This window comes from Gymnoscopelus braueri (genome assembly GCF_963280865.1).
Source record: "Gymnoscopelus braueri genome assembly, chromosome: 19".
In the NCBI taxonomy this organism is placed as follows: Eukaryota; Metazoa; Chordata; class Actinopteri; order Myctophiformes; family Myctophidae; genus Gymnoscopelus; species Gymnoscopelus braueri.
In genome coordinates, this window is record NC_137621.1 from 32,720,648 (window position 1) to 32,747,098 (window position 26,451).

A 26,451-nucleotide genomic window follows, 5' to 3' on the forward strand; every position below is an offset into this window, starting at 1 on the left:
TGATCAATTATAATTAGACTATCAGCAAAGTCAGCGACGCAATAGAAACCATTTCATGTTGTCAGTAGTTCAGTGTGATAACCTCTTTCTCTATCTTGCTCTTCCGTTGCCATGGCAGTGGCACTGGCTGCTGTGTGGTTTAATGAGCGCTTTTTATTCCGGTGTGTTGGGACAGTAGTAGTTGCTTTGCAGAGCACTTTCTACCCTTCGGGGCTGAGGCTGCTCATTGTTCAGCACAAATATCTCAGGGATGTCCGTCCTCTTCCCCTCGCAGAGCAAACATGTCTTTAGCAGAGTAAACACAAGTGTACACAAAAACCACACATAAACAGACAGAGATACACACACACACACACACACGCAAATACGAGCACACGCGTGTGCGTGCACACACACACACATTATGAAAGTGAACAAAATGCCACCTTTGTGTTTGTGTTTGCCCATATACTTATATTGTTTGCCCTTTATATTACAGTCACATACACAAATGTCACGCTGTGTCTACTGACTAATCTTATCAATAATATTTGTGGATATCATACAGAAGCCTTGTAATGAGTGAAGGCCAGGTCAAACACACAGGAGGTGTACTGTAGCTCTCAACACCAAGGGCCCAGCCCTGTGTTTGGACTACGCCCCCCCCCCCCACCACTGACCCCGCCCACCTCAAACCCCCTGCCTGGGGGGGCATAAATACATCTGACCCAGCTAACCTTCTGGTGTAACGTACAGCTCTCATGTCTGTCTGTGTCACACTCTGTTTTTCATTATCATTATGTGTTGTTCCCTGCAAGTTGTTCAGTCTGTGTCACTGGATGGACTTAAATATCAACTTTATTAACCCATTAGAACCGGGAAAGCATCTGTGTCATTTTATACTTTGGCTATTCAAAAATAGCAGATATACAAGCTCATAGCTATGAGCTTGTATCTGCTATTTTTTTTTAAACGTGATTTTTGGGGGAAAATCTTTGAATATATACATTTTTTAAAGCAAACATTTTTAACTCAAATCTTTGCTACTGGGTGTCCCTGGAACAAAACATTTTGAGGTGGGGGGTCCATGGCCAAATACATAAATTTGAGTAAAGTTCTTATATTGATGGTTGAATTGCTGCTCACCTCTTCTATGTAAGTGGAGTGGGTTAAAACACATTAAGTGTAGCTTGTTTAAAAAGGATTCTTAGTCAGCCCAGCATTCCAGACAGATTAGCTGATTTGAATCCCATTCTGGACGCGCAACGCTGCTGCCCAGCTGGAGGAGGAGGAGGAGGAGGAGGAGCTGGAGGAGGAGGACAACCAGGACAGGAGGGGAGGGGGGGGGGGGTTCGGTAGCCATTGGATATAGAGGGAATAAGGCGGTCAGGCTGTGGAGTGGAGGGTAACGGCTTGGGGGTAAAGTGGTGGGTAACTTCTACGTTCATATACACAACCCTTTACACAGAACCAATTCCATCAGTCCTCCTGACAACACTGTCTATCATCTATGCGTGGGTGCCTAATGGCCGAAAAACATAATGTTTTGTTGCTCCACCTCACATACTAAAGCTCCCAGCTTGTGTTTTCTCCGTCATGTTAAATTGTTCAGACATCCGATTGACATTTCACAGTCTAAAATGTGTGTGTCATGGTTGAGTGGCTGTACAGTAGTACTGTGCTATCATACCCTGCAGCCCACCCCACAACCCCCACAACCCCCACAACCCCCACCCCCTGTGCCTAATTGGATTAGAGTAAGAAACAAATGATTATCGGAGGCAGGAAAACAGGCTGACCTGTTAAAGGGGATTTCATTATAAACAATTGCAACAGTGAGGAGAGTCAGTTCATTCACAGACGCCAATTATAGACGGGCTGGAGGGCAGCTTAATGTAATGGACTCAGGATGAAGTACTTATGAATTAATAGCTGATGTTGTGAAAAAGCCATGTACTGTAACTGCAGGTTTTGTGTTTTTTTTATATGCTGATTGAAGTCTGTCTGGAAGATCCTAACGTATAGAGGAAAAAACTAAACAATTCTTGTCCTTGAAACCTTCGAAACCCTTGGTATGGTCCTGCAGACTGCAACCACATAATTATGTTTTCCTTTTCCGTGATTACTAAAAGGTGATATCAAGTGCTAGTTAGTAGTTATTTGTACCTACTACTGTAGTACTTCTGTGACTTTGTGCTGAACATATCATATAGGGATTAGGGAATCAGGTCTTGTCATTTCTTTCACTGGTTACTCCGGATGAGAGTGTAAACTTAAGGCCTACAATAATAGCAAACTTTGTTTTATGCTTAAGGCGGTTACACACCGGCGAATATGTGAATATACGCAAAATTCGGACTCGTTCCGAATAATTAAAAGGCGCTTTTTCGCTCCGCGAAACTGATGTGGAAGCTTGCATTGACTTTATAAGGTTTTTAAAAAAAACGTATTATTCGCATGAAAAAAATCGCCCCGGTGTGTAAGGACCTTTAGAGTTTAGCTCAAAGTGCTTTACAGGATGCTTTAGCTTTACTATGTAGATCATTTACAATATGTAAGGGATAATGTACAGCGAGTGCGTAAGTAAGTAAGTAGCCTTGGGAACCAATGAATCCTGAGCCATGTGGCCAATAGATCAGGAGCCTATCTTCTGTTTCCGTTGCGTGAGGCAGCTTACACCCCCTAGACATGATGCTATGTATGTTGCAGGGACTTACCCCCAATCCAACCCTTGATGCTGAGTGCCAAGCAGGGAGACATTGGGTACCATTTGTATAGTCTTTGGTTTATCTCGGCCGGGGATTGAAAGCCCTCCCTCCCAATCTCAGGGCGGACACTCTTAACTACTGGGCCACTGAGTTTGTGTACAACAGTTATTATTAGAAAATACGCTTCGTGTCAGTGCATCACCCTGTCAGGTTTATTTTCCAATAAAAGAAAATACGGTTATTTTATACAAGCTAAGCTTCCATAGCAACGTCAACATCGGACTATTATAAAGAGCAGCGGTCTGCTATTAGAAAATAACAGACGGTAGAATGATTAGATTGACCAACCAGAATTGAGAATTGAGTATTCAACAAAGGTGTGTGTGTGTGTGTGTGTGTGTGTGTGTGTGTGTGTGTGTGTGTGTGTGTGTGTGTGTGTGTGTGTGTGTGTGTGTGTGTGTGTGTGTGTGTGTGTGTGTGTGTGTGTGTGTGTGTGTGTGTGTGTGTGTGTGTGTGTGTGTGTGTGTGTGTGTGTGTGTGTGTGTGTGTGCGTTTATATATATATAACGTAATCTAATGTTTTCTTCCTCCTTCTTGCAGAGATTGTGGATGGTAACGCTAAAATGACCCTTGGCATGATCTGGACCATAATCCTCCGCTTCGCCATCCAAGACATTTCAGTTGAAGGTAGTGTGTTTGTGTGTGAAAATTATTCCTGCTCACTGTCCTCAAGCACTTATATTGTGTCTCGGCACTACTGCATTTTATCAGCTATAATTATCTGTCTCAGAAGGAGAAGAAAACATCGACTTCAGATAATGTGTACATTTTAATATGAATGTGACAGCAGGGAATCTGCTTCCCCTGTCCTTAGGAAGTGATGTTATGGAAACAGTTATGATATGGCTCTTTTCTTGTTTAACCTCCATAATGTACTTATGGTGTAATCCAGTTGGAACGTCAGAAGTGGTCAGCCTTGATAGCTCCAGCCTTGGATTTATTTTTTATTTCTTTTTTACAGTGTACTGAGCAATCCACTCCCCTTTGTATCTTCTCCTTATGTACAGTATGTACAGTGTACAGCAGAGGTTTTCAGACGTTTTGTGCCCAATTCACAGCAAAGGCCAAGTCAAAATCTCATGGCACACATGTATACCTGCACAAATCACTTTTGTGGCCTTCATCAGGTTGACTATGAATACAACAGTATTCATATTCTTGCAAAATAGCCTCTGTAAAATGTCTTATCACTCTTATTACTCTGCATTTTTGGTTACTGCCAAATAAAAAAGTTTCACCACTTAGCCATATTTCATACTTACACAAATTATAAAAACTAATTGCGGAAAACTCAACAAGCTCATGTCGCATCGCAACTTGTGCAAAAAAAATGGGTGTATTGGGAAACAAGTGCGCACAAACTACTGATATAGTACATTAAAAGATAATTCATAACTTTTGTATAGCTGTATTGTATTGCAATAATAATGTGTGGTTGTCACAAAATCTCCAAGGCACGTCTGGACTTGTCTCACGGCACACCGTTTGGGATCCACTGGTATACAGTGTAAGGGAGGGCAATGGCAGAACTTTGATCCTCAGCCAGTTAAGAGCAGGGTCCAAAATCAGAGGCCTCAACCACTCAACCATCAATGGGCTCCGTCGCTGCCTTAGAATTTGAACACAGACTTAAATAGAGAGCCTGTTGATGACTTAGTAGAAGACACTCATACCCCTGCTGGTATAGGATTGTATCTTCCCAGCTTTCCCTATTGTTTCACAATCAAAGGCAAGTTAAAACAACTGGCAGCCAGCCTGTCTCAAGCAGTTAATGTGTCGACCACATGACTTTAGAGTCTTGGGTTTGCCTCCTGCGTCAGGAGCTGTGCTGCATCTCATCCTTTCTCCCTCAAGCCTCATATCTGCTTTGATGACAAAATGTTGTCAACTATGATAATGTATTTTCAGCTGGAAAACTCAGAAAGTGTCAGCGTAAAGTGTTTTTCTTTTTACATACTGGTATTTCCTCAGGGTCTTGTCTCACTGAAATGTAATAGCTTATAATGTATTCAACCACTTGAACCCTAGCATCCCTATTCTGGGGGGAACATGCGCAGAAAATTACACATCTATCAAGCTCACAATTTGTTGTAGATCGACTATTTTCGGCAACTAAGCATTAGTTTACTAAGTATAGAGGGTTTAAGTGGTTAAATAGACGATTTAGTGTTGTAGCGGTGGACTCCTTTACATTTGCGTATGATTCAGTTTAACTCTTGAAACCCGAATCATTCAAACGGTGATGCCCCGCATTTCCCATTCACTTTACACCTTCTTTCTCTTAATCCATGTGTAAATCCTGTGAGGTAGTTAATGAGTCTGAATTCTCACTATTTCACAATGATCCTTGTTTCCTAACCACAGAGACGTCAGCCAAAGAGGGCCTGCTGCTGTGGTGTCAGAGGAAGACCGCGCCCTACAAGAACGTCAACATTCAGAACTTTCACATCAGGTACAGCAAGGCTCCCCGCTGGCCATCCACTCCAAAGCATCTGGATTGGAATTAATCAAGAGATAAATTACAGTGGTAGAACAAGAGAGATCATTCTGGGAATAGGTCCTGTTGAGGGACAAAATGATAGGCAATGGTAGCCTCAAAGTTTGAGAAGTATGATTATAACAAAAAATGGGGTGAATTAAGGTAGGGCAAGTCGGTAAGGAATGCTCTCCACAAGTATTGTTGATGTGCCCTTGAGCAAGGCAATATGTACCCTGCACTCGTCCAGCTGAGCTGATCTGTGACCGCTAGCAGAAGGCTGTGGTTGTACTGGGTACCGCCCGGGTGGTGCTCATGCGTACCTGCAATTTCTTTCCCAGGGCATTGCTTTTGAATAAGAATGTCTTTGTAGTCTGCTTGCTGGATTTAATGGTCTGCTTTGAATATGCCTAAATGACCGCGGTAAAGAGGGAATTATGGAAGTGGCCCTGAAACAGCACAGATGACAGCAGTGGCCTCAGACAATAGTAATGGAGAACAGTGCAGGCCAGAGAGCAAACAGCCCAACCACAGACCCTGCTCTCACATACCAGACCGGTTGAGTAGAAACAGTTGGTGAAATTGTAAATGCTGTATCCTGGTTTCAAAACCATGGTTAAAGTCATATGTTGATCATTAGAAACCTGAATATGAGAGCTGGGATATGCTACTATTAGCTGGGACACTGAGGCATGTAAACCACAGCGAGCTGATCGTAACTACATTTTGGTGGTCTAAACTTTATATCTCCATTATATCATCTGCTGTTTAGACTACTCTGACCATTCATGTTTACAGGGAGATTCATAATCACATCATCATATATCATATATGAACATCCAAACATATAGGCCCTCATTTATCAACGCAGCTTATAAACCGGCTTATATTTTTCCATATATTCGGCCGTACACCAACGTCGAAGTCACATTTATCAACGAATCCTACACAGCTGATCCGAGCCTACATTTGGTCCCAGGCTTGATAAATGTCACGGCTGGAACCTAGCGTCATTTAAATAACACGCCCTTAAATATTCTCAAAACGCCCCGATTTTACGACATGAAGAAGGACCAGAATACGACCAAAGACATCAAAAGCCAATGAGAAAGAGTTTCCCCCGCCTGCCTCGCCACACACGCACACGCACACGCCCCCCTGTCTCTCTCTCTCTCTCTCTCTCTCTCACACACACACACACATACTCACACACGCCCGCCCAGCTGTGTTTTTCATGTATTGTAATCCCTACCGTAGCGGTACAATCTTTGTCACGTAGGCTTGTAGCCTACATGAATGACATATTATGATACCAATCACATCGCCATGAATGGAATACGTTTGTATATTAATTTATTTAACCCATACCGAGCAGTGCACAAGCAGTCATGTAGGATATTCCCCGTGAGACGGCAGTGGTTTCGGTCCGTCCCGTTAATAAGAGATTGGAGCGTCGGGTTTATATCCTTAACCCAGTCAGGTTGTAGTCTTCAAAACTCTCTATGACATAACTCCATAACATAGGACAAGCTACTGTAAGTTTGTACACCTCACTGTCCATGAAAAGATCGTCGGCAGTCCCGACCGCGGGACTCCCGCAAAAGCGCTTGTATATTTTGAAAATAGCAGATCTACAAGCTCACAACACGTCGCGATGCGACCCGTTTTTGAGCTTGCAGATCTGCTATTTTAAAATAGCCAATGCAACTGAATGACTGTTAAAGCAGTTTGTTTAAATTACTTTATAAAATGTTATATTTTCACAGGGATTAATTATTAGTGTGTAGATATACATTTAGGAGTGGATTATGTGTCCAGATGCCTGTCAGACAGTCAGACAATGCTGCTCCGCAGGTCTAGAATGGAATAAACGGGCGCAGCCAAAGTCAACAACTGGTCTCGACCAGACGTGAGATCTCAGCGTATGGTAGGATGAAGCCCACGTCAGGATATATTGATAAATGCCGAAAGGTGCGGTGATCTCGCCCTACGCCCATTATTTGGGCTGCACCGCGTTGATAAATGAGGGCCATAGTGTCTTCAATAAGACCTTAAGAGGTTTATGCTAGCATTCCGAGCTAGCATCAGGAATACTGTTGGCATGTATTATTTGATATATGTATTGAAAAAGTTTAAAGTGGCAATCCATACGTTTTATGTCCATTGTCTCCCTCTCCCAACGGAGAGAGATAATTGCTACGATGTCCGAACTACAATAAAGGTGGTGGCGAATCTAGTGTAGAATCCGTATGCATCACTGTATGCTTCAAATAATTGTGTTGTCATGTGTCAACCAGGGTGGAAGAGTAGGGAGACCACATCTAATCACTGCTGCTGTGCTAGTTGTAATTGTATTAACGTACTCTACCATGCAGATTGTTTAAAATAACGTTTTATACATATAAATTGTAACTTTAAGAGTTGGTGCATGTAGAACCACGCTTGCGCTAGGGCCCAGAATGCTTTTAACATAATATTTCATTTGTGGCCTGCAGCAAAACCATTTCTGTCATACCTGTGTGAGGATCTATTCTTGCCCAAGTGGGGTTAGTTAGGAGTCAGGCCGTGTTGCACTGTTGACTGTACAGACATTGAATTATTGAGAGCGACCACCGGGAGTCTCAGATGTGGATGAAAGCAGAGGTGAGAAGAAAGGTCACGTCAGGGAAGGTGAAGCTAGAGGCCTCATGTTGTTCTTTCAGAGACAGAGGGAGATGTTGGTGTCGAGCACAGGCCTTTGATGTTGCTCTCTGTGAGAGACGATGGCGATGAGAGGCACTGAAATAGTATTACAAGTAATGGAGTAACGCACAACAAAAAATATTAAGTACTAAGTATATTTTGTGCACATTCCATGTGAGTCATTATCAGTAAGGGGTTTGGTGATGGTCCCTTTTTTAGTTCGAATTAACAATGCTGCATATATGATCACTTACAGGTTAAGACTATTCCGCTATAAGAGTCGAATAAAACTACTGTATGTCAAGTACTCGCATACTGTAACGAAAAAGAAAACATATTAAAAGTAGGAGCAAATATGCAAATAAAAGTACTTTATTACATACTATAATACAACTAAGTACTAAATACAGAATTAAAAAAACTATCTGTAAAAAAAACCCCATCAAAATCTGTAAAGTAGCCAGACTCTACGAGAAGGAGAATAGTTGAAAATGCAGAACTAATAACTTCCCTCATCTGATGAGAGGTCATCAAAGGGGAGGCAGAACAATGAGTTCCTTATTGCTCTGTGTCTTTGCTTGTCTACCATCGGATAGACGGGGCCTGTTCTCTCTCTACCACCCCAGTCCCATCTGCTGCTGTGACCACAATCCCAGGCTGATTGACTCACAGGGTCACAGTGACAGTGTGCATCAGTAGCCAGCTTCTGTAGCCACGTCATAACATCAACAGAGACTTGGATATGATGGGGCCATGTGGTGCCCTGGGTGTTGATAACCCCATCACCTCAATTAGACTCTGATAGTAGGGGGTTTGTAGTGGCATGGTAACACACATGCCCTATGACTAGGTAGGAATGCAAACCTTCCCACCGGATCTTAGTAACTTGGCGACGTCCCCTTCTGTGATGCACGCGGAACTGCCTCTCACATGAGCGGACCGCATTAAATAACTCCCAAAACCTCTGCAATACTAGATGTCCCCGTGGCTTGCAACGCTAAGCATTTCACTTCCAATCCGAGTGCCTAGGGATTGAATCTCGCTCCCGGTGTTGCTTATTTATCTTATCTAAAATGCGTCGCGAATAATTTTATTGGGATTAAGGTTTAGGCATAGTTTTTGTTGCCCCCAGCGAGGCAGACCACTCGGTCCACTTGGTGAGAACAGACTACAGCAGCAGTTCTAGTTAGGCAAAAAACTGTTACAACGTCTTGAGTCGCCGTGCCGAACGGTGTGAAGTCCGCTAGAGCCGACTCAGCGCTGTTCGAGTTATACCGATAGGGACAGAATCGTAAATTATCCCCCCCCCCCCAGGCAAAAGGAAGGAGGAAAGCCGGGCAGTGCTATCCTCCTGAAATGTGACGCATGCCTAGGGGCGAAGTAGTTCCTTGTGCGTCACTGAAGGGGGCGTCACCAAGTTACTACGATCCGGTGGGATAGGGCCGGTCGCAGTAGGAGTAGGTAGGGGTGGGGCGGGGTCATGTTAGCAATTAGAAAGATAAGGTGAAGGAAGTAATCTTGATTAAAGACACTTTAAAGTAATTTTTTGTTCCTTGTCTCGCTATGCTCCCTCTTCTTTCTTTCTTTCCTTTTTCCCTTCTCTCTCTCTCTCTCTCTCTCTCTCTCTCTCTCTCTCTCTCTCTCTCTCTCTCTCTCTCTCTCTCATGTTCCAAACTCTCTCTCTCGCTCTCTCACAGCTGGAAAGATGGCTTGGGTTTCTGTGCTCTCATTCATCGGCACCGTCCAGAGCTCATTGACTATGGCAAACTGCGCAAGGTGAGTGAGTTGTCCCTCATTGTTATGACAGCAGCACATACTGTACAGCAGCCACCACACCGTGAACCACAAATATTGACCTGACTTATGGTCTGTGCTGGTTAGATTCCTCACATATCTGAATCTGAATTACTTCATGTACAGATTATGTGCATGCATGTCATTTGAGCAGAACATATTGACACACCTAAAAACATCAGCCTATGGATTACCAAAGTCCTGACTTCAAAACAAACAAAAAGAATAATCATGTAATATAAGAAATGTGTTCAAAAAGTAAAATAAAAATGACTCCAGTGATTCTGTCAGGGAGGTGGCTCTGTATCGTTTATGATACTTAGTTATATTTGGGTTAGGTCTATTCTACTCTATATACTTAAAATAATAATTGGACCTTGATGCAAGATAATTCAACAGATAGAATATTCAATAAATGCACATGTTTAATTAACATCAGCAGAATTAGTAACACTTTAGTAATCACTGTTAACAAACTTGTTAATAAAGTATTCAATCAATCAATCAATCAATCAGTTAGAAGAAACAAACATTGAGTGCTGTTGCACTCCATGTTTTAATAGTGGCATGTAAGTTGTCAGTCATAGAGAAGTTTGTTAATCTATTATAAATATTATTCTGTGATTGTCTAGACTTTACTGGCACGTATTGTGTTGTCCTATATGACATCATAGATCTGGCACTGAAGTAGACAAAAATACAAAAGTATTTGCCACTTCTGTTTGACCCAGATCTAATGGTCTTGTTATTGAAAGATATTATTGGCACACAGCGTGTTCTTTAACAGCATGTTGCCTTTAGCTGTAATAAAAGGTAGAGAAACAAGGGCATACTATGTTGAATGTCATCTGGTCTTGACAGATATATAATCAGGGCTCTGTGGAGATAATTTTCCAAGGAGCACAAGTGCTGTTAAATTAAAGGGATATTTCACTTTCAAACATGTTTGGTGTTATTTGAACATCTACTCTGGCTTTTGTGATCACCCCAGACAGTTTTTAAGTTGCTCGATTCAGTATTTAGATATTTGATATTAATTTTATCAGACACGCCCCCTTCCTATACAAACCCCCTTCCTAATATTTTAACCATGTTAGATTCATCAAAAACACCCGTCCTTGGTTCTGGTGACTCATACCGCCCCCCCTAATACGCGAGGGGGCCGTGTTTTTTCAATTACTTTTTTCATTTATTTTTAAGATTTTTTTAGGAAAATGAAAAAATTTAAATACAATAAAAAAATTAAATAAAATAAATGAAAAAGAAATCTGAAAAACACGGCCCCTCACGCATTAGGAGGGCAGGGTGAGTCACCAGAACCAAGGACGGGTGTTTTCGATGAATCTAACATGGTTAAAATGGAGTTTGAAGTTACAATGGGTTTGTATAGGAAGGGGGCGTGTCTGATAAAATGAATATCAAATATATAAATACTGAATCAAGCAACTTAAAAGCTGTCTGGGGGCTCACAAAGGCCTGCATAGATGATAAAATGACCAAAGGTTTTTTTGAAAGTGAAATATCCCTTTAAACTTCTTTTATAACGATTGGACACTCATTCATTTAGGGACAAAATTTGTTCCAGATCATGTTCTTTTTGAGCAATATCAACACCCCCTATTGGTCAATTTCAAAAACATTTGGGGACATGTCTCAACAGCTTAATGAAAAATATTTTGCAGGTTTGGTGATGTATTTACAAACTGTCATTGATTTATGGCCAAAATTGCACCAGGCCCATACAGGTGCTTGGAACTGATGGTGCCCTATCGGATCATTTCAAACAAATTTTACACACATACTGTAGTTCAGCAGTGGTGTTATGAAACGTATTCTTCGGGTATTTATAGATATATCCTGCAGGTTTTGCAACGATAAGCCCAACGGCTGTCGACTTTGTTTTGTTTATTTGCCGAGACTCACCCTTTCAAGTTCATTGGTCAATATCGTCAAAACTAAATAAGATCAACTTACAGACTACATGTCAGTAGTATTGATAAGCTTGGTCCAATAATGATCCACAGACAATTTGGTGGCAAACAGAACTATTGTTTAATAAAAAAATTTTTTAGCAGAATAGAGTGAGGATAGATGGATATCTGTTGCAAGTTTTGTGTAAATCTGGTTCACAGTATAGTATTCTATAAAATGTCCACATTTTGACCTTTAATCATAGTGCCCCCATCAGCCTGATTGGGGTCCTATTTGTTGTGCAAGTAATGCACACAACATTCAACCATTGGTGAAAATTGCATGCCCCTACCATTTACCTGTCATGTAAATTAGCAAGAGAAAAAACGGAACAAAAACAATTGTCTTTCAGCCATTCAGGCTTGAATCCCTATTGATCAGGCTACGTTTAGTAAAGTTATTCTTATCTGTGGATGTTTCTGAAATGGTTGCTCTATTTGAGCACATGAATATAATATGAAGATGTTCTTGTGACAATATCGAACAATGACTTCTTATATGAACTTCTATTACAATAAATATTGAAACATTTCACTGTCTCTTGTCTCGCTAACAGGATGATCCAATGACCAACCTGAACACAGCCTTTGACGTGGCAGAGAAATACCTGGACATCCCCAAGATGTTGGACGCAGAAGGTGAGCAAGTTTGAGCTTGATAACACAGTGCACCACACAGCCTTTTTTCTTGGATCTGTTTCACAGGCTTAATCTGCAGGCCTCTGCAGCGCGCAGATGAAAGCTTACAAAGGTGAACCTAACATCTAACTTCTTCCCTTTTAAAAGTGGTTGGTACAGTATCCATTTAGGTACGTGTGTGTGTGTCTGTCTGTCTGTCTGTCTGTCTGTCTGTCTGTCTGTCTGTCTGTCTGTCTGTCTGTCTGTCTGTCTGTCTGTCTGTCTTGTCTGTCTGTCTGTAACAGTGTTTACTTATTTGATGAAATCCTGCCCATTATGCACATCTGGAAGTCTCTTTTTCCTCATTCAGTGTTGTTTATATGAAAATGTAAACCCAACTTCTCCTCCATATGCCATGGTTTCTCACACACATGCTCTGTTTAACACAGTGTCCCATCCTCCCCCCTCCCCCTCCTCCCCTCGTCCTCTGACTTCCTCTCTCCCCCCTTCACACAGACATCGTGGGCACTGCCCGTCCCGACGAGAAGGCCATCATGACATACGTCTCTAGCTTCTACCATGCCTTCTCAGGCGCCCAGAAGGTATCCCAGGATGCAACGTGTGCCGTCTACACCCCCTCCCACCAGCACCACCACCACTTTTCTTCCTCTTCCTCACTTCCCTTCGTACCACAGCTTCACCCAGTTTCACAGCTTCTCTCTGTCTCCTAACGGGGTCCTTCTCTTTCTCTATGCAGTGCTCAGCCCGCGCCCACAGGCGTCACTCTCCTTCACTTTCCGCATGTTGTTCATGCCACCAAATGCATGATGGGACAGCAGCTGGTCTTTAAAAGAAAAACAAAAAAAGGCAATGGGCACAAGTGCATCTCCAGTCTCCTGTGCGCCCCCCTCTGTTGTAACCTAGCAGCTTTTACAGTCAGTCACCACTCTCCTTGCCTTCATCTTTCATTATGGTTTGGTAACACTGACCAGAGTCTGAGCACAGAGCAGGAAGTGCCGGAAAGCTTGTCTGCAACACGACAATGATTGGATATGATAAAAGCCACGGGTTCCTGAGAGAGCAAATCAAATTACTGTGAGAGTCTAGCATGGCAGGAGAGATGTAATAGCTTAAGGGGCGGTTTAATGTTCAGCCTTGACAAAGTTGGGTTTAAATATAGGCCCGGAAGGAACGTACAGAATGAGATTAAACAGTACAAAGCTTGCGCAGTGCGCCGTCGTTTTATTATAGCAGATAGATGCTGTCTGGTTTGAGTGATTAGTCCGTTTCACTGTTTTCTCCATTCCAAGCGTCTTGCTCAGCACAGGTAGTTTCTCTATTCGATAATGATTGTTTGTCTGTTAGTTTTGACAGCTACCTGCAAGCCTCCACCTCTTGGCTTCGTCTCAGACACACAAAACAACCCTGCAAGTAACAAGCATCATTGTGTGTGTCTTGTCTCCCCTCTGACAGTCAGGGAGCAACAGAGCATCTCAGAGTGCTGGTTATATAAGGTCTAATTTCATTGGAAAAGCCCAGAACAAAAGGGTATATTTTGCAGTGCAGCTGTGTTTAAGCAACCCAGATCAAAAAATGCCTCTGTTTATAATTGGAGTGAGTGAGCAGGCGTGGCTCCCTTTATGGCAAGCGATGAAACTCCAGCTGGTTTGGATTGCATCATGGATCTAAAAACTGTGGGATGTGTTCCAGCAATAGTGGGCCCTCAAATTGCATAGGGAGAGCATATATAGGGAGAACTTTCAAAGTGAGTAATTAATTGGAAAGGTATCTGTCTGTAAAAGTTGAGATATGATAAATTAAACTATTTAAATTGTTATTGATAATTAAACTCATTATCATACAATAGATGTGAAATTTACTTTGACCCTTAGTAATTGATCACTACAAAGTGATGTTGGAGATTCAAATTACTCTCGCTCTGTGGGTTGATCTAACTCCAAAAATGTCCAGCTGTGCCTGTTGGTCTTTAAACATACTGAAACTTTTGTGGTTGTTGTTAATTTGAGGTTTGGCAGCTAGTACCACTATTGATTTTGCACTATGATTAGGACAATTCTAAGTAGGGCTGTCAAAATTGTAGACCTCTCTCTCGTTGCACTGTGGTTGGTGCTAGAGTGAGAATGCAATGTCTCTCGGAGTGAGATCAAATCAAGAATGATTTGTAAATGTATTTGGGGAAAAAGGAATTAAAGGTCCTGGCTCCTGTCTTAAATATAGGCTATTTACACTCCATGGTTGAAGGAAATAAAAGCCTGGACTCTTAATTTAAGTTTTACAATATATAGGACAGATATTCAATGTTCTGAACAAGCTGTGCTGTGATAAACGTGGAACAACAATTATCTTTTCCTTGACATGAAATGTAAAATTACAATCAAACCATGTGAAGTTACTGACCAAAATCATAAGTATTTCCAAAGGCTTTGTAAATTGCAAATCTCTCCGAGTTGTGTTGTGAACTCTCTGCCATCATCACCACACGATTGTTGTTGAATTATTTACTTGTTGTCAACTCCCAATCAGGAAGCGAACACAGGTGTCTTTGTCATTGTTTTCAAAAGGTCCAGAGTAAAGCTGAGTGCTGTCTAAACAAAACAGGATTTTTATATGTCTCCGTTTTAGGGTTAAAAAACGAGTAGTGTGGAAGCTACCTGCAGATATTCAGAAATACATTACCGTATTTCACCCCAGCTAACATACCTCAATCTTGTTATTCCTAAGAGGGAGAGACATTGTCTTTTCTTACCAATGTCCAAATTTAGAACATAAATAGAACCCGTGCCCTTTGGTAGACTGGAGATGTCCTGAGCCCAGCGCTGCTTCCTCTTGTGATTTTGCCCCCTGCTGGTCCTTTTGTTTCTGCACACTTTTACTCTGCGCATTTCTCTTTCTCTCTCCCTCTCCCTTTCCTCTGTTCCTTGGACAGATATCATTAGTACCTTGAGGCCAGATGAGAAGGCCATCATGACTTATGTATCGTGTTACTACCACGCATTCTCAGGCAAACAGAAGGTGAGCCCCATCCCCTTCAAATCCTGCTCATACTCACTGAACCTTTCATCCACTAGCCACAGCTTTTCGCTCTTCATCTAAAGTTGACTGGATATGGATTCTCTTATACAGAACCCTCCACAACACCCTGCACTCTTAAGCACATTATCTTCTACTTATGACATAGCAGCTACACAGAATCAATCAATTTTGGACTAAATGACTTTCTCAAGGGCATCGGTAATAGTTGCTGGAGTAGTGGATGTTTCTCATTATATTTCCCCACCTAAATATTTCTTAAAATCTATAGATTTTTAGGATAGAAAAGAGCCTCCTAACAATGGGTGGATATGTGCCAAAGTGGCTGGCACGGCAGCATCATGTCAATATTTTACCCTTCAATCCTAAATGTATATCCAGAATGTGACTACTGTGACAGTACACAGCAAAACCCTCAGTGTTCACTCTGAGAGTGTAAAAAATAGACCCACATTTTTACATTCTCCGAGTTATATTTTACTGTGTAGTACACAGTCAAATCCTTGGTACACAGTGTGTACCAAGTATTATCCCAACATAAAAACAGCTAAAGCTGTTTATTTATTAATATCTAGCTAAAGGTTGGAGCAGTCCAGAAAAGTTGGATCCAACCACTTGCACAAACTTGTCAGCAAACCAACTTTGGCAAGTTGGATTGACAACTTGCCAAAGTTGGCAAACTTGCTTGGCTTGTGAATAAAGTGTGATTATTGCATTTCTTTGGCGAGACAAACTGCTGTCCTGTATGGACTCTAAATTTGGATATTCTTGTATTTCCACACTAGTGTACTGTAGTAGTGTTAAGAAACTGATTTAAAAAGCACTAAAAACAAATGTATTTGCATGTTGTAAACCATCTTGCAGAGGCAGCCAGCAGCCAATCAGTGAAAAGCTTACCTCACCTGACCCTTGACCTCAAACCAATAGGCAGTCACCATCCAGTTGTAATAGAAGAAATGTAAAACAAAGCAGTCATAGTGGGATTCTGAGTTGCTCTAAGGCTAAGCTTATCTTATCTTACACACCCTTCTTAACAAACACATACTGTGCATACATTCACATAACATATAATAATAACATAGGATATATGGCAAACTTTCTTTGTCCAACTCTCTATATAGTGTATACATTGTTAGCATTATTATTTTTATTTTTTCATTTTTCATGATTCAACATAATGTATTGATAAAGAACAATACCAAAGGAATTCCTTTTTATAAAGATCTCAGGGGAGAATAACAGACTGACTTGTATATATTATTCAATCCCCCTGCCCTGCCCTGTATTAGGATCTACTCCCTGATATTGCATTAATGAGCATATTCACACAGCGGCCATTTTGATCTTACGTCATAAGCAGGGGGTGGGAAACGCCAGTTGACGCCCTGAGGTACAGTAAATCAGCAACTCCCCCTGCAGTGTGGCTAGCGTTCAGTTTTATGAAGCTGGCACGGATTAGCACGAGGAAGCAGCAGCCAGGGGAATAGTTCCACCTCCATATAATAGATTGTTACCTCATGGTAGAAATCCCTATAAACATCATCACTCTTGCATCGCATAGCCGTCTAGACTTGGCCGTGGAAAACCTAACTTCAACTTTACCTTGCATGGTCCAAGTTGGGTTCACGAGTGAGCTGCGAGATAATTATTGTCATACGTTATCCACTGCAACAGCAGGCTGTGTATTCTACTCTTTCTCACCCTCTATTAAGTCAGGGCACAGTCATTCACAGTGGGATTTCGCTGTAAGAGCCTGGCTGTCAGGGTCTGGCAGTAACCAGGCCCAGCGTGTGCTATGAGCATTTTACACATCGTTCACAGAGGTGCGACCCCGCACGTCCTGGCTCTTCCTTTTAAGGCAGCCGGCCCTGCTGCTCCTTGGCCCCCCAGAGCATGTCTCACAGCCAAGCATGATCTCTCCTAACAAAAGGAGAGTGGAATCAGTTCCTCCGTGTGGGATGCCATTCTGAGAGCCATGGAATGAGTTGGTGGGAGGGACATTCAGGTCTGTCTCATTGTGTCCTCAGCCTAACAAGTCTTTTGACCTTCCAAAAAGGACATTGCTGACACTGAGATGTTTTGCTGTATTTCTCTTACGTTTGCAGCCAGTACGGTCCACTACTGCATAAAACGTAAATCATGCATCTTTAAAAGAATGATCTTATCAAAGCTTTCTAGAGGAAAATCAATAAGGACACAGTCATCAGCCTAACCCAATAAACGCAATAATAGTTTTCCTTTGATTTTGTCAATACAATAATATCCCCCCTCGGTTTTTGCTTTCACTGCTTTTCGATTGGGCTACCCAGAGCTTATACGTAATACACAAATACTCTGTGCATGTCGCCTAAGCTTAGTCTTTTTACTGCCAAAATCTTTCCTTCATGTATCCCTTTGCTCTTCTACCTTCGAACTAAGACGGTTAACTGAAAACATTGTTGTCATGGGAACCCTACTTTCTTCACGCCCTGCCCGTTTACTTATGAAGACAGAGAGGCCACATTAATGATGCGTTGTGTCATGGAAGTGCCTCTTTCTCTCTGTTGGGACGAGCTTTCCTGATGGGAGCCGTGCTCTCTGTCTATCCAGACAGAGCTCTCTGCTCTGTATGTAGGTTGAGAATGAGAACTTAGAATAACGGATGCTGTTCTATAAAAAGACAGTGGTGCATAGAGAGATGGGAAAAGGTGCCCCCCCCACACACACACACACACACACACACACACACACACACACACACACACACACACACACACACACACACACACACACACACACACACACACACACACACACACACACACACACACACACACACACACCTACTTAACGATAGGTATGACCTGTGTCAGAGATCTGTACTTGTTAAAGATTAAGTAATCTGGTCCGTTGGTCTCTATCTCTCTCTGTCTAACACTTGGCATCAGAGGTGTAGCCGTCATACAATTCCCACTTTTTACGTTGCTGCTGCAATGTTGCGGCTCTGTTGCTCCAACCCCCGCAGGATTTGTTTGGAACATCCTGCAGCATTTGAGGAGGCTTTAAACGGTGTGGAGGGAGATCCTACTGTACAATGGCTCCCATACTGGAAACAAGCCTATGGCTGCATACACAGTAAAATCCTCAGTGCTAATTGAACTCTGAGAGGGTAATAAATACGTCAAATCAAAATATCTTTATGGATACATACACTGGCCACACTCAATGTTTTATATCAATCTTATGGCAGAAGTCTATAACTCCTGCATGTCAAAACTACAGGTAAACCGATTACATTTCCAATTACTTTATAGAAACTATGATGACAGTTTGACTCTCAAGTTATACCTTTCAAAATCTGGTTGAAGTTAGCTTTGACCACTTAAAGCCTATTTACTTCGTTGTAGGTCAATTAGCAAAAATAGCTGATCTACAACCTCACAAAGCGTGTGACACATTCTGAGCTTGTAGATATTTTCACCAAATGTTCACCTTTTTTTGCCGAATGGTCGCCTATTTCTACCAAATGTTCACCTATTGACACGCCCAGAATAGGGACGTTAGGGCTCATGTCGTTAAGTTGAAGACTCAACCCAAAATAGGAAATGTTTTGCCGCAAGGGATAAAATACAATTAACAGACGAAATACCAAGCTTAATGGTTAACAAACACATCCTGAGGCACAATGTCCAACAAATAATGTAAAGTGCAGGAAAGCACACATTAAACGAGCAGTGCAAGGAGCTGAAAACATCATTAACCCATTCAATCCGGGAACGCATCTGTGTCATTTTAGATTTTAGCTATAACCATAATTTTATACTTTGGCTATGCAAAAATAGCAGATATACAAGCTCATAGTGCGGCACCAAGTGCCGCTCTACGAGCTTGTAGATCTGATATATTTTTTAATTCTTTGCAAATCTTTATTATATTTTATTATATTTTTTCAAGCGAACATTTCTAATTATAATCTTTGCTTCTGGAGGGGTCCCTGGAACAACATATATTGAGATGGGGGGTCCGCGGCCAAATCCATTTTTGGGGGGTCCTTTGAGAACCATTGATACAGCAACATTAGGATTTAGAAGACATTTGTAGAATCGGAATGGGAACCTCAGGTCTTAATGGGTTAAGACACCCGGGGTGAACAATGTAAAATGCAGTGATGCAAGAATGATCAAGGAAAGCAGAGAGAGAGCTTTCAGTCACTGCTGAGTCTCATGCCGTCTCCTTCCCTCCCATCCAGGCAGAGACAGCTGCCAACCGGATCTGCAAGGTGTTGGCTGTCAACCAGGAGAACGAACAGCTAATGGAGGATTATGAGAAGCTGGCCAGTGATGTGAGCACATCCCCCTTTTTTGTCCTATATTGGTCCTGCATTCTTTCTATCCCACTACCTGTCCCATTCTCCTGAACCCCCGCCTCCCAATCCCAGGGGTAACTGGTATGCACAGAACAGTTTAGTATGTAAACATACAGTTAGGAACTGAGAGCTGAACTGGTGACAAGGAAGATATGGTTGCCTTGTGTTTTTAAAATGAAAAAAGTTGTAATCTTTTTGATTAGCAGAAAAAACAACACCATGTCTTGATATGGTGTTGTTTTTAAAGTGTATTCATCAATGCAGTCAATCAAAGATAGTTGGAATCACATACAACACATTCTTAGTATTTGTGTGATTTTTATATAAGATGGCAAGTAATAAATGACTGCACAGTTAGCTAACCAATTATCTTATTCTGTTTTCCTCCTTTTCGATCACATGACCATTCATTTCACCACCGTAATTACGTCCCCCCCCTCTCCTCTCATTTATGTTCTTCCTGTTTCTCTCTGCCCCCATCTCTCTCCCTCCCTGTCCTTTACCTGTGCTGTGCTTCACTCCTTCCATCTTTCCTTCTTAACCTGAATGTGGTCTTCCATATTTTGCCTTGTGCATGCTCTCTCTCTCTCTCTCTCTCTCTCTCTCTCTCTCATATCACAACACTTCCACATACCCACACACACACACACACACACACACACACACTCCCCTGATGTAGCTGTTGGAGTGGATCCGTCGTACTATCCCTTGGCTGGAGAACCGTGTTCCAGACAACACCATGCAGGCCATGCAGCAGAAGTTGGAGGATTTCAGGGACTACCGACGCCTCCACAAGCCCCCCAAGGTGCAGGAGAAGTGTCAGCTTGAGATCAACTTCAACACCCTGCAGACCAAACTGAGGCTCAGCAACAGGCCCGCCTTCATGCCCTCTGAGGGCAAGATGGTGTCGGTAAGGACACACACACACACACACACACACACACACACACACACACACACACACACACACACACACACACACACACACACGAATCAGGAAATGGACAAAAGAACCTGAGTTCCATTGGATCCAATGTAGTAGTTATTATTTAGTCACAACACAAGCTTTTGTTAATACTTTTAATTGGTTCAATATTTATAAAACACAGACTGACTAAAACTGTCACAATCTATTTTAATTAGTGAAAAAAGCAGATCTACAAGCTAACAACGCATGGATTGCAACGCGTTCTTAGCCTGTAGATCAGCTTTTTTCCACTACTTTTGCGCCACCCTCTTGTATGACGAAGTAGGGCACTAATTGAAATATGGAGGTTTCTGCCAGACGGTAACGATATATATGTTAAGTTGAATGTGTAGTCTCATGACAATGTTCTTGCATGGATAGAAATAGCATTGCTAACATGCACACATACACTTTTATTCACTCCAGTTTGCAAACAAGGCATGCTCTCTCTGAAATTTTAGTCGAACCAATGAACAACAGAGATTATAATAAATTAAATCAAACCCACTGGAGCCAACTTCCTGCCAGAGAATCAGACTCTGTCTCACCATCTAAGTCTGTTCTCAAGACCCAGTTATTTGGCACAGCCCACAACCTATCCTGCAAAGTAAAATCCCCATGTATCCATTTGTAAGTCAGAGAGTGTATAAACATATAACCAAATGGACCTGTGTGTATCTTCCTCCATATCGACCATGAACCCTTCCCTTGTTTAAGGGGCCTTTTGAGCACCTATTGGAACTTTAATATTTGATTCCTCAGTTGTATACCTCCTGCACTCTTATTCATTTGTTTGTCTTTCAACTGAATTATGTACAGTTGCTGTATTGCCTTGTAGGCTATTTTGTGACAAACTGTTTTGACGCTTTAGGAAACCTAAGCCTGCCCTGTAAAACCTTAAGTCTGTTAATGCACCAAAGTGACCTTTGTGTAATTCTTTTATCACATACTGTAGGAACATCTTACTGCCAGGAAAGATCTCAGTAAATATGAGACTCTGTGTCTGACTTTATTGCCTGTTGGCCAGGCACATTACTCGTCTATTGTACATAGCCCAAAAGATGACCTAATGTACCACTGACCTTAGGTCTGTGGTTGTTGTGAATCAGTCACCTCACTATGATTTAACAATAAAATTATTTATTAATACAATGGATAATTTGAATGTCTAATTGAACAAAATTATAATTTCCCATTTTCTCTGCACAAAGGACATTTCGAATGCGTGGGGAAACCTGGAGGGAGCAGAGAAGGGCTATGAAGAATGGCTCCTCAATGAGATTCGCAGACTGGAGAGACTCGACCACCTGGCAGAGAAGTTCCGCCAGAAAGCAGCCATTCATGAAGCCTGGACCGAAGGTACTGACGTCACGTGTCCAGAGGAGCTGATGTGGAAATGATTGAAGTGCGATCTCACTTCTAGTTTGTTTTAGAGGCACTGCTTTTTTATTTTTTAGGGCTTTTTCTGCCTTTTATTGATAGGATAGTAGGCTGACAGGAAATAGGGAGAGAGATGGGGGGGTGACACACAGCAAAGGTGGTCGGGATCGGGAGTCAAACCTGCAACACGCTGTCAAGCTGGACTACCAGCATATGTGGTATGCGCCTGGACCGCTAGGCCAGCGGGCGCTCCGAGGTACTGCTTTTTAAAGCGTTCTAGTTCTAGGTACAATACTCGTTGTAGTAGACGGATATGGGTGTCCCTGGCACAAAATCTTTTCAAAAGGGGGTCCACGGCCAAAAACAGTAATTTGGGGGGTCTTTGACATGAAAAATATGAGAACCAGTGATTAAAGCAACTGAAGCAGCAGTACTAGTACTAGAAGTAATACTACTAGCAGGAGTGGTGGAGGTGAGATGGTACAGTTCTTGAGTAGTATTTTTGGAATATTGATTTTACAGCCATTTTTCTTTGATGCCATGTGTTCTCTGTCTCCCTCTGCAGGAAAGGAGGACATGCTGCAGAATAGGGACTATGAGACGGCCTCTCTCTCAGAGATCAAGGCTCTGCTAAAGAAACATGAGGCCTTTGAGAGTGACCTGGCCGCACACCAGGACCGCGTGGAGCAGATCGCTGCCATCGCACAGGAGTTGAAGTATGTGTTCAATTTACATTGAAAGACACCAGGTAAACAATGAACCTAGCATCAGTTTATATAACAGGCTGTCTAAATTACATTCTTAATGTTGTGGTCAAGAAGAATAAGCCTAAGTAACAAAAACATGATAACGAATGACCAAGATATGTCTGCATGGTAGCCATATCTCAGCTAGCATCAATCGAGGCAGAAGGTGGAAAGAAGGAGTACAGGGTGAGTGTTAGGGGGTGAGGCAATGAGGTAGAAGTGTGGAGTGTTGTCCCGGGTGTTTTAGGGAAGGTTCAGACAGCTTTCCTGTGTTGGCTGATCTGAGTGAGCGGGAGGGGTTGTTGCATTAAGCTGGCTCCAGACCAATCCAAATCGGCCCGACTTTGGGCCGATTTGGCTTCGGGAAGCGTCGGCCAGTCGGTTAGGGGTCCGTCGGCCAGTCGGTTAGGGGTCCGTCGGGACCTTTTCGGCCGACCCAGAGCCGACCGAACATGTTCAGCTTTTTAGCCGACTGGCAGAGCAGTGGCAGTGACAACAAAGGGCTGTCGGTGTTGCCAGATTATGTGAGAGAAACAAGCGACCATGTCTATGAAAACCTACATTCACAGTTTCTCGTTGTTGCTCCCAGAGAGAGAGAGAGAGATTGATTGATTTGACCTAGTTTTGCGCAGTTTTGGTGCGCAACACAACCCTCGTTTAAGTGAATTGCTTTCACCTGCTGCTGCTGTGTGGAGCGCAGTGGTGGAAAAAGTACTCAAATGTTTTACTTAAGTAAAAGTATCAATACTGCAATGTAGAAGTACTCCGTTACAAGTAAAAGTCCCGAATTAAAAATGTACTTGAGTGAAAGTACAAAAGTATTGGTATCAAAATGTACTTAAAGTACCAAAAGTAAAAGTACAAAAATGTTTGAAAATAGCAGATCTACAAGCTCAGAACGCGTGCATCGCAACACGTTGTGAGCTTGTAGATCTGCTATTTTCAAATAGCTTATAGGTATAAAATAGGGCTAAAGTGGTTAATGTATGTTTCATAATGATTTATATCTGCAAAGTAACTAGTAACTAAACATTTCAAATAATTGTTGTGGAGTACAAGTATAGACAATTGGAAATACTCCAGTAAAGTAAAAGTACCTCAAAATTGTACTTAAGTACAGTACTTGAGTAAATGTACTAGTTACTTACACCACTGCACGTCAGTGAAGAAAAAACGCTGGGAACATCCCTAAGTGGCTTTGCAGGGAAACAAGCCCAAAGTCGCTTATAATAAGCAGACCTGGCAACGCTGGCACGCTAAAAGTCAAATTAGCACATGAATGGCCAGTCGGCTGACAGACTTAAATGGTAACTTTTGCCAACCGAATACCAGTCTGTTGCAGTCTGGAGTAGTCTGCAATAGTCTGGACGAGTCTGTTTGGTGCGGAGTTGCCTTTAGGCTTTGAAGGTATGGGGGTCCCATGCCTTTGGTTGCCTTGTAGGCCAACATCAGTCTTTTGTACTCCGTGTGGGCAGCAACTGGGAGCCAATGGAGGGAGTGGAAAATGCGGAAGACATGAAAAGTGTACTAAATACATCCAATCATTCAATCTCTCTCGTCCTATGTGGTGTTGGTGTATGTTGCAGCGAGCTGGACTACTATGACTCCCCCAGTGTGAACGCTCGCTGCCAAAGGATCTGTGACCAGTGGGACGCTCTGGGAGCCATGAGCCAGAAACGTAGTGAGGCTCTGCAGGTGAGACTAAAGAGAGACACTGGTGTGACCCTCGAAGGCTCTACTCCTGTTTGAATATAGAAAGAAATAGGACATAGAAGTGCATTTTCTCCTGAAGAGTGATTGAGTTACTGGAGCGTTTATAAACCTTTCAAATGTACTACCACTGCATAAAAAAGCATAAAAGGTTTTCATGAATTCATTTGAATGAAATGCCCATGTGGAGAGCTGTCACAACGCTAGTCCAAAGCAAATCTGTTTTCCCCTCGTGTTGTCCTTGTACTTCCTAAACAGAGAGCTGAAAAGCTTCTTCTTACAGCCTCTGATATTTTTTGGCATACGGTGGACTAACTGAACAATTTTGTCTCGTGTTCAACAGAGAACTGAGAAGCTGCTGGAGACCATTGACCAATTGTACCTTGAGTTTGCCAAAAGAGCGGCGCCGTTTAACAATTGGATGGAAGGTGCTATGGAAGACCTGCAGGACACCTTTATTGTTCACACCATAGAGGAGATCCAGGTGAGCCCACAGGCTTTCTACAAATGGATAAATTAATGGACATTTTACAGTGTACCATGATCCTGTAACAACCACTGTAAAATCTAGATCTGCTATTTTGTTAGAATGTTCGCCTATTTCCGACTAATGTTTACCTATTATGACATGTCCTACTGTATTTTACAGATGTGATCATGAGACTTATGTCAAATAGTAATATTATATTAATTATTTAATTAAATGTACAGAGAGTAGCTGATTGGTGAAAGTTATGAAGTATATAAAATTGATGTGAACATAACTTGTTATCATCATCTAAATGTACAAATATACTGTGGCAAACACCGGCTATCTGGCACCTACAGTAACTGAGCCGATAAACGTATTACAGATACTATTTGGCTGAGGTGTGGTATTTGTGTGAGTAATGTAGGGTGTTAAGAAAGCATGCTACAGTTACTGTATAGGTCTATTCACTGGTATTTTCAAAGTACTTCTTTACAGGTCCATTTTTATACTTACAGTTAAATTAGGGGGATTTTTACTGTGTAAAGTGGGTTAAGGAGGAAAAGAAGGCAAGGCATTCTTAATGCTCACAAGAGCTTCTGGCATTGTGGCGTGATATTTAAATCTCAAGCATTTGCTTTGTCTGTGTCTCAGGGATTAAGCACAGCCCACGAGCAGTTCAAAGCCACTCTTCCAGAGGCGGACAAGGAGCGCCAGGCCATTCTAGGCATCCACAATGAGATCGCCAAGATTGTCCAGACCTATCATGTCAACATGGCGGGCATCAACCCCTATACCACAATCAACCCCCAGGAGATAAACACCAAATGGGACAAGGTAATGAGAATCGATTAAGAACAGTCTTTGCCTCGAGGCAAAACAAATAAAAATAAACATTTTTTTGTGAAAAAAGTTTAGGATTTGATTTTTCTATAAAAGTGTAAAATTGTAATCTTACTATTATATGTTACCCTCTACTATTTAGGTTCACATTTTCCAATTTAAGCATTAAGGTAATGCCTGTGTAATGAACAGTTTGCAATGAGTGCAAGACTGGAATAAGCTTCAATGAATATGTTGCCATCATTATACGATGATGTTTGATCATTATAAGAACGATGATGTTTGAAGGTCCGAGCCACAGCATACACATATAAGTGTAACATACTGTAAATGAGTAAAGTGCATATCTTCCTTTCTCACCGCCCAGCGCCCACACTTTCCTGTCTGTCATCACTGTACTGCAAACTTCAAATATTTGTCTCTCAGATTCACCCCTCATGTTGCACTTAAAGTAGCATTAACGTGTCTTATTAATTACATTGATTTGCCATGATCCCCTCCAACAGGTGAGGCAGCTGGTGCCTCAGCGTGACCAGGCCCTGATCGAGGAGCACGCCCGGCAGCAGAATAATGAGCGCCTCCGTAGACAGTTTGCCAATCAAGCCAATGTTATCGGACCCTGGATCCAGACCAAGATGGAGGTTGGTCTTAGT

The 26,451-nt window shown here is 42.1% G+C and overlaps 1 protein-coding gene across 3 annotated transcripts in view; it reads left to right on the forward strand.

Moving 5' to 3' along the window:
• The window catches only part of actn1 (actinin, alpha 1), a 71,184-nt gene that overhangs the window by 35,485 nt on the left and 9,248 nt on the right, over window positions 1–26,451 (forward strand). For all 3 annotated transcript variants that reach the window (XM_080414787.1, XM_080414785.1, XM_080414786.1), the window contains exons 4-16: window positions 3,288–3,374; window positions 5,112–5,199; window positions 9,603–9,681; window positions 12,227–12,308; window positions 12,804–12,889; window positions 19,567–19,659; window positions 20,363–20,593; window positions 21,862–22,009; window positions 22,596–22,746; window positions 24,363–24,471; window positions 24,830–24,970; window positions 25,610–25,792; window positions 26,305–26,439. In XM_080414787.1, the coding sequence (XP_080270913.1) occupies window positions 3,288–3,374; window positions 5,112–5,199; window positions 9,603–9,681; window positions 12,227–12,308; window positions 12,804–12,889; window positions 19,567–19,659; window positions 20,363–20,593; window positions 21,862–22,009; window positions 22,596–22,746; window positions 24,363–24,471; window positions 24,830–24,970; window positions 25,610–25,792; window positions 26,305–26,439 (1,613 nt within the window). The remainder of the gene's footprint in view (window positions 1–3,287; window positions 3,375–5,111; window positions 5,200–9,602; window positions 9,682–12,226; window positions 12,309–12,803; window positions 12,890–19,566; window positions 19,660–20,362; window positions 20,594–21,861; window positions 22,010–22,595; window positions 22,747–24,362; window positions 24,472–24,829; window positions 24,971–25,609; window positions 25,793–26,304; window positions 26,440–26,451) is intronic.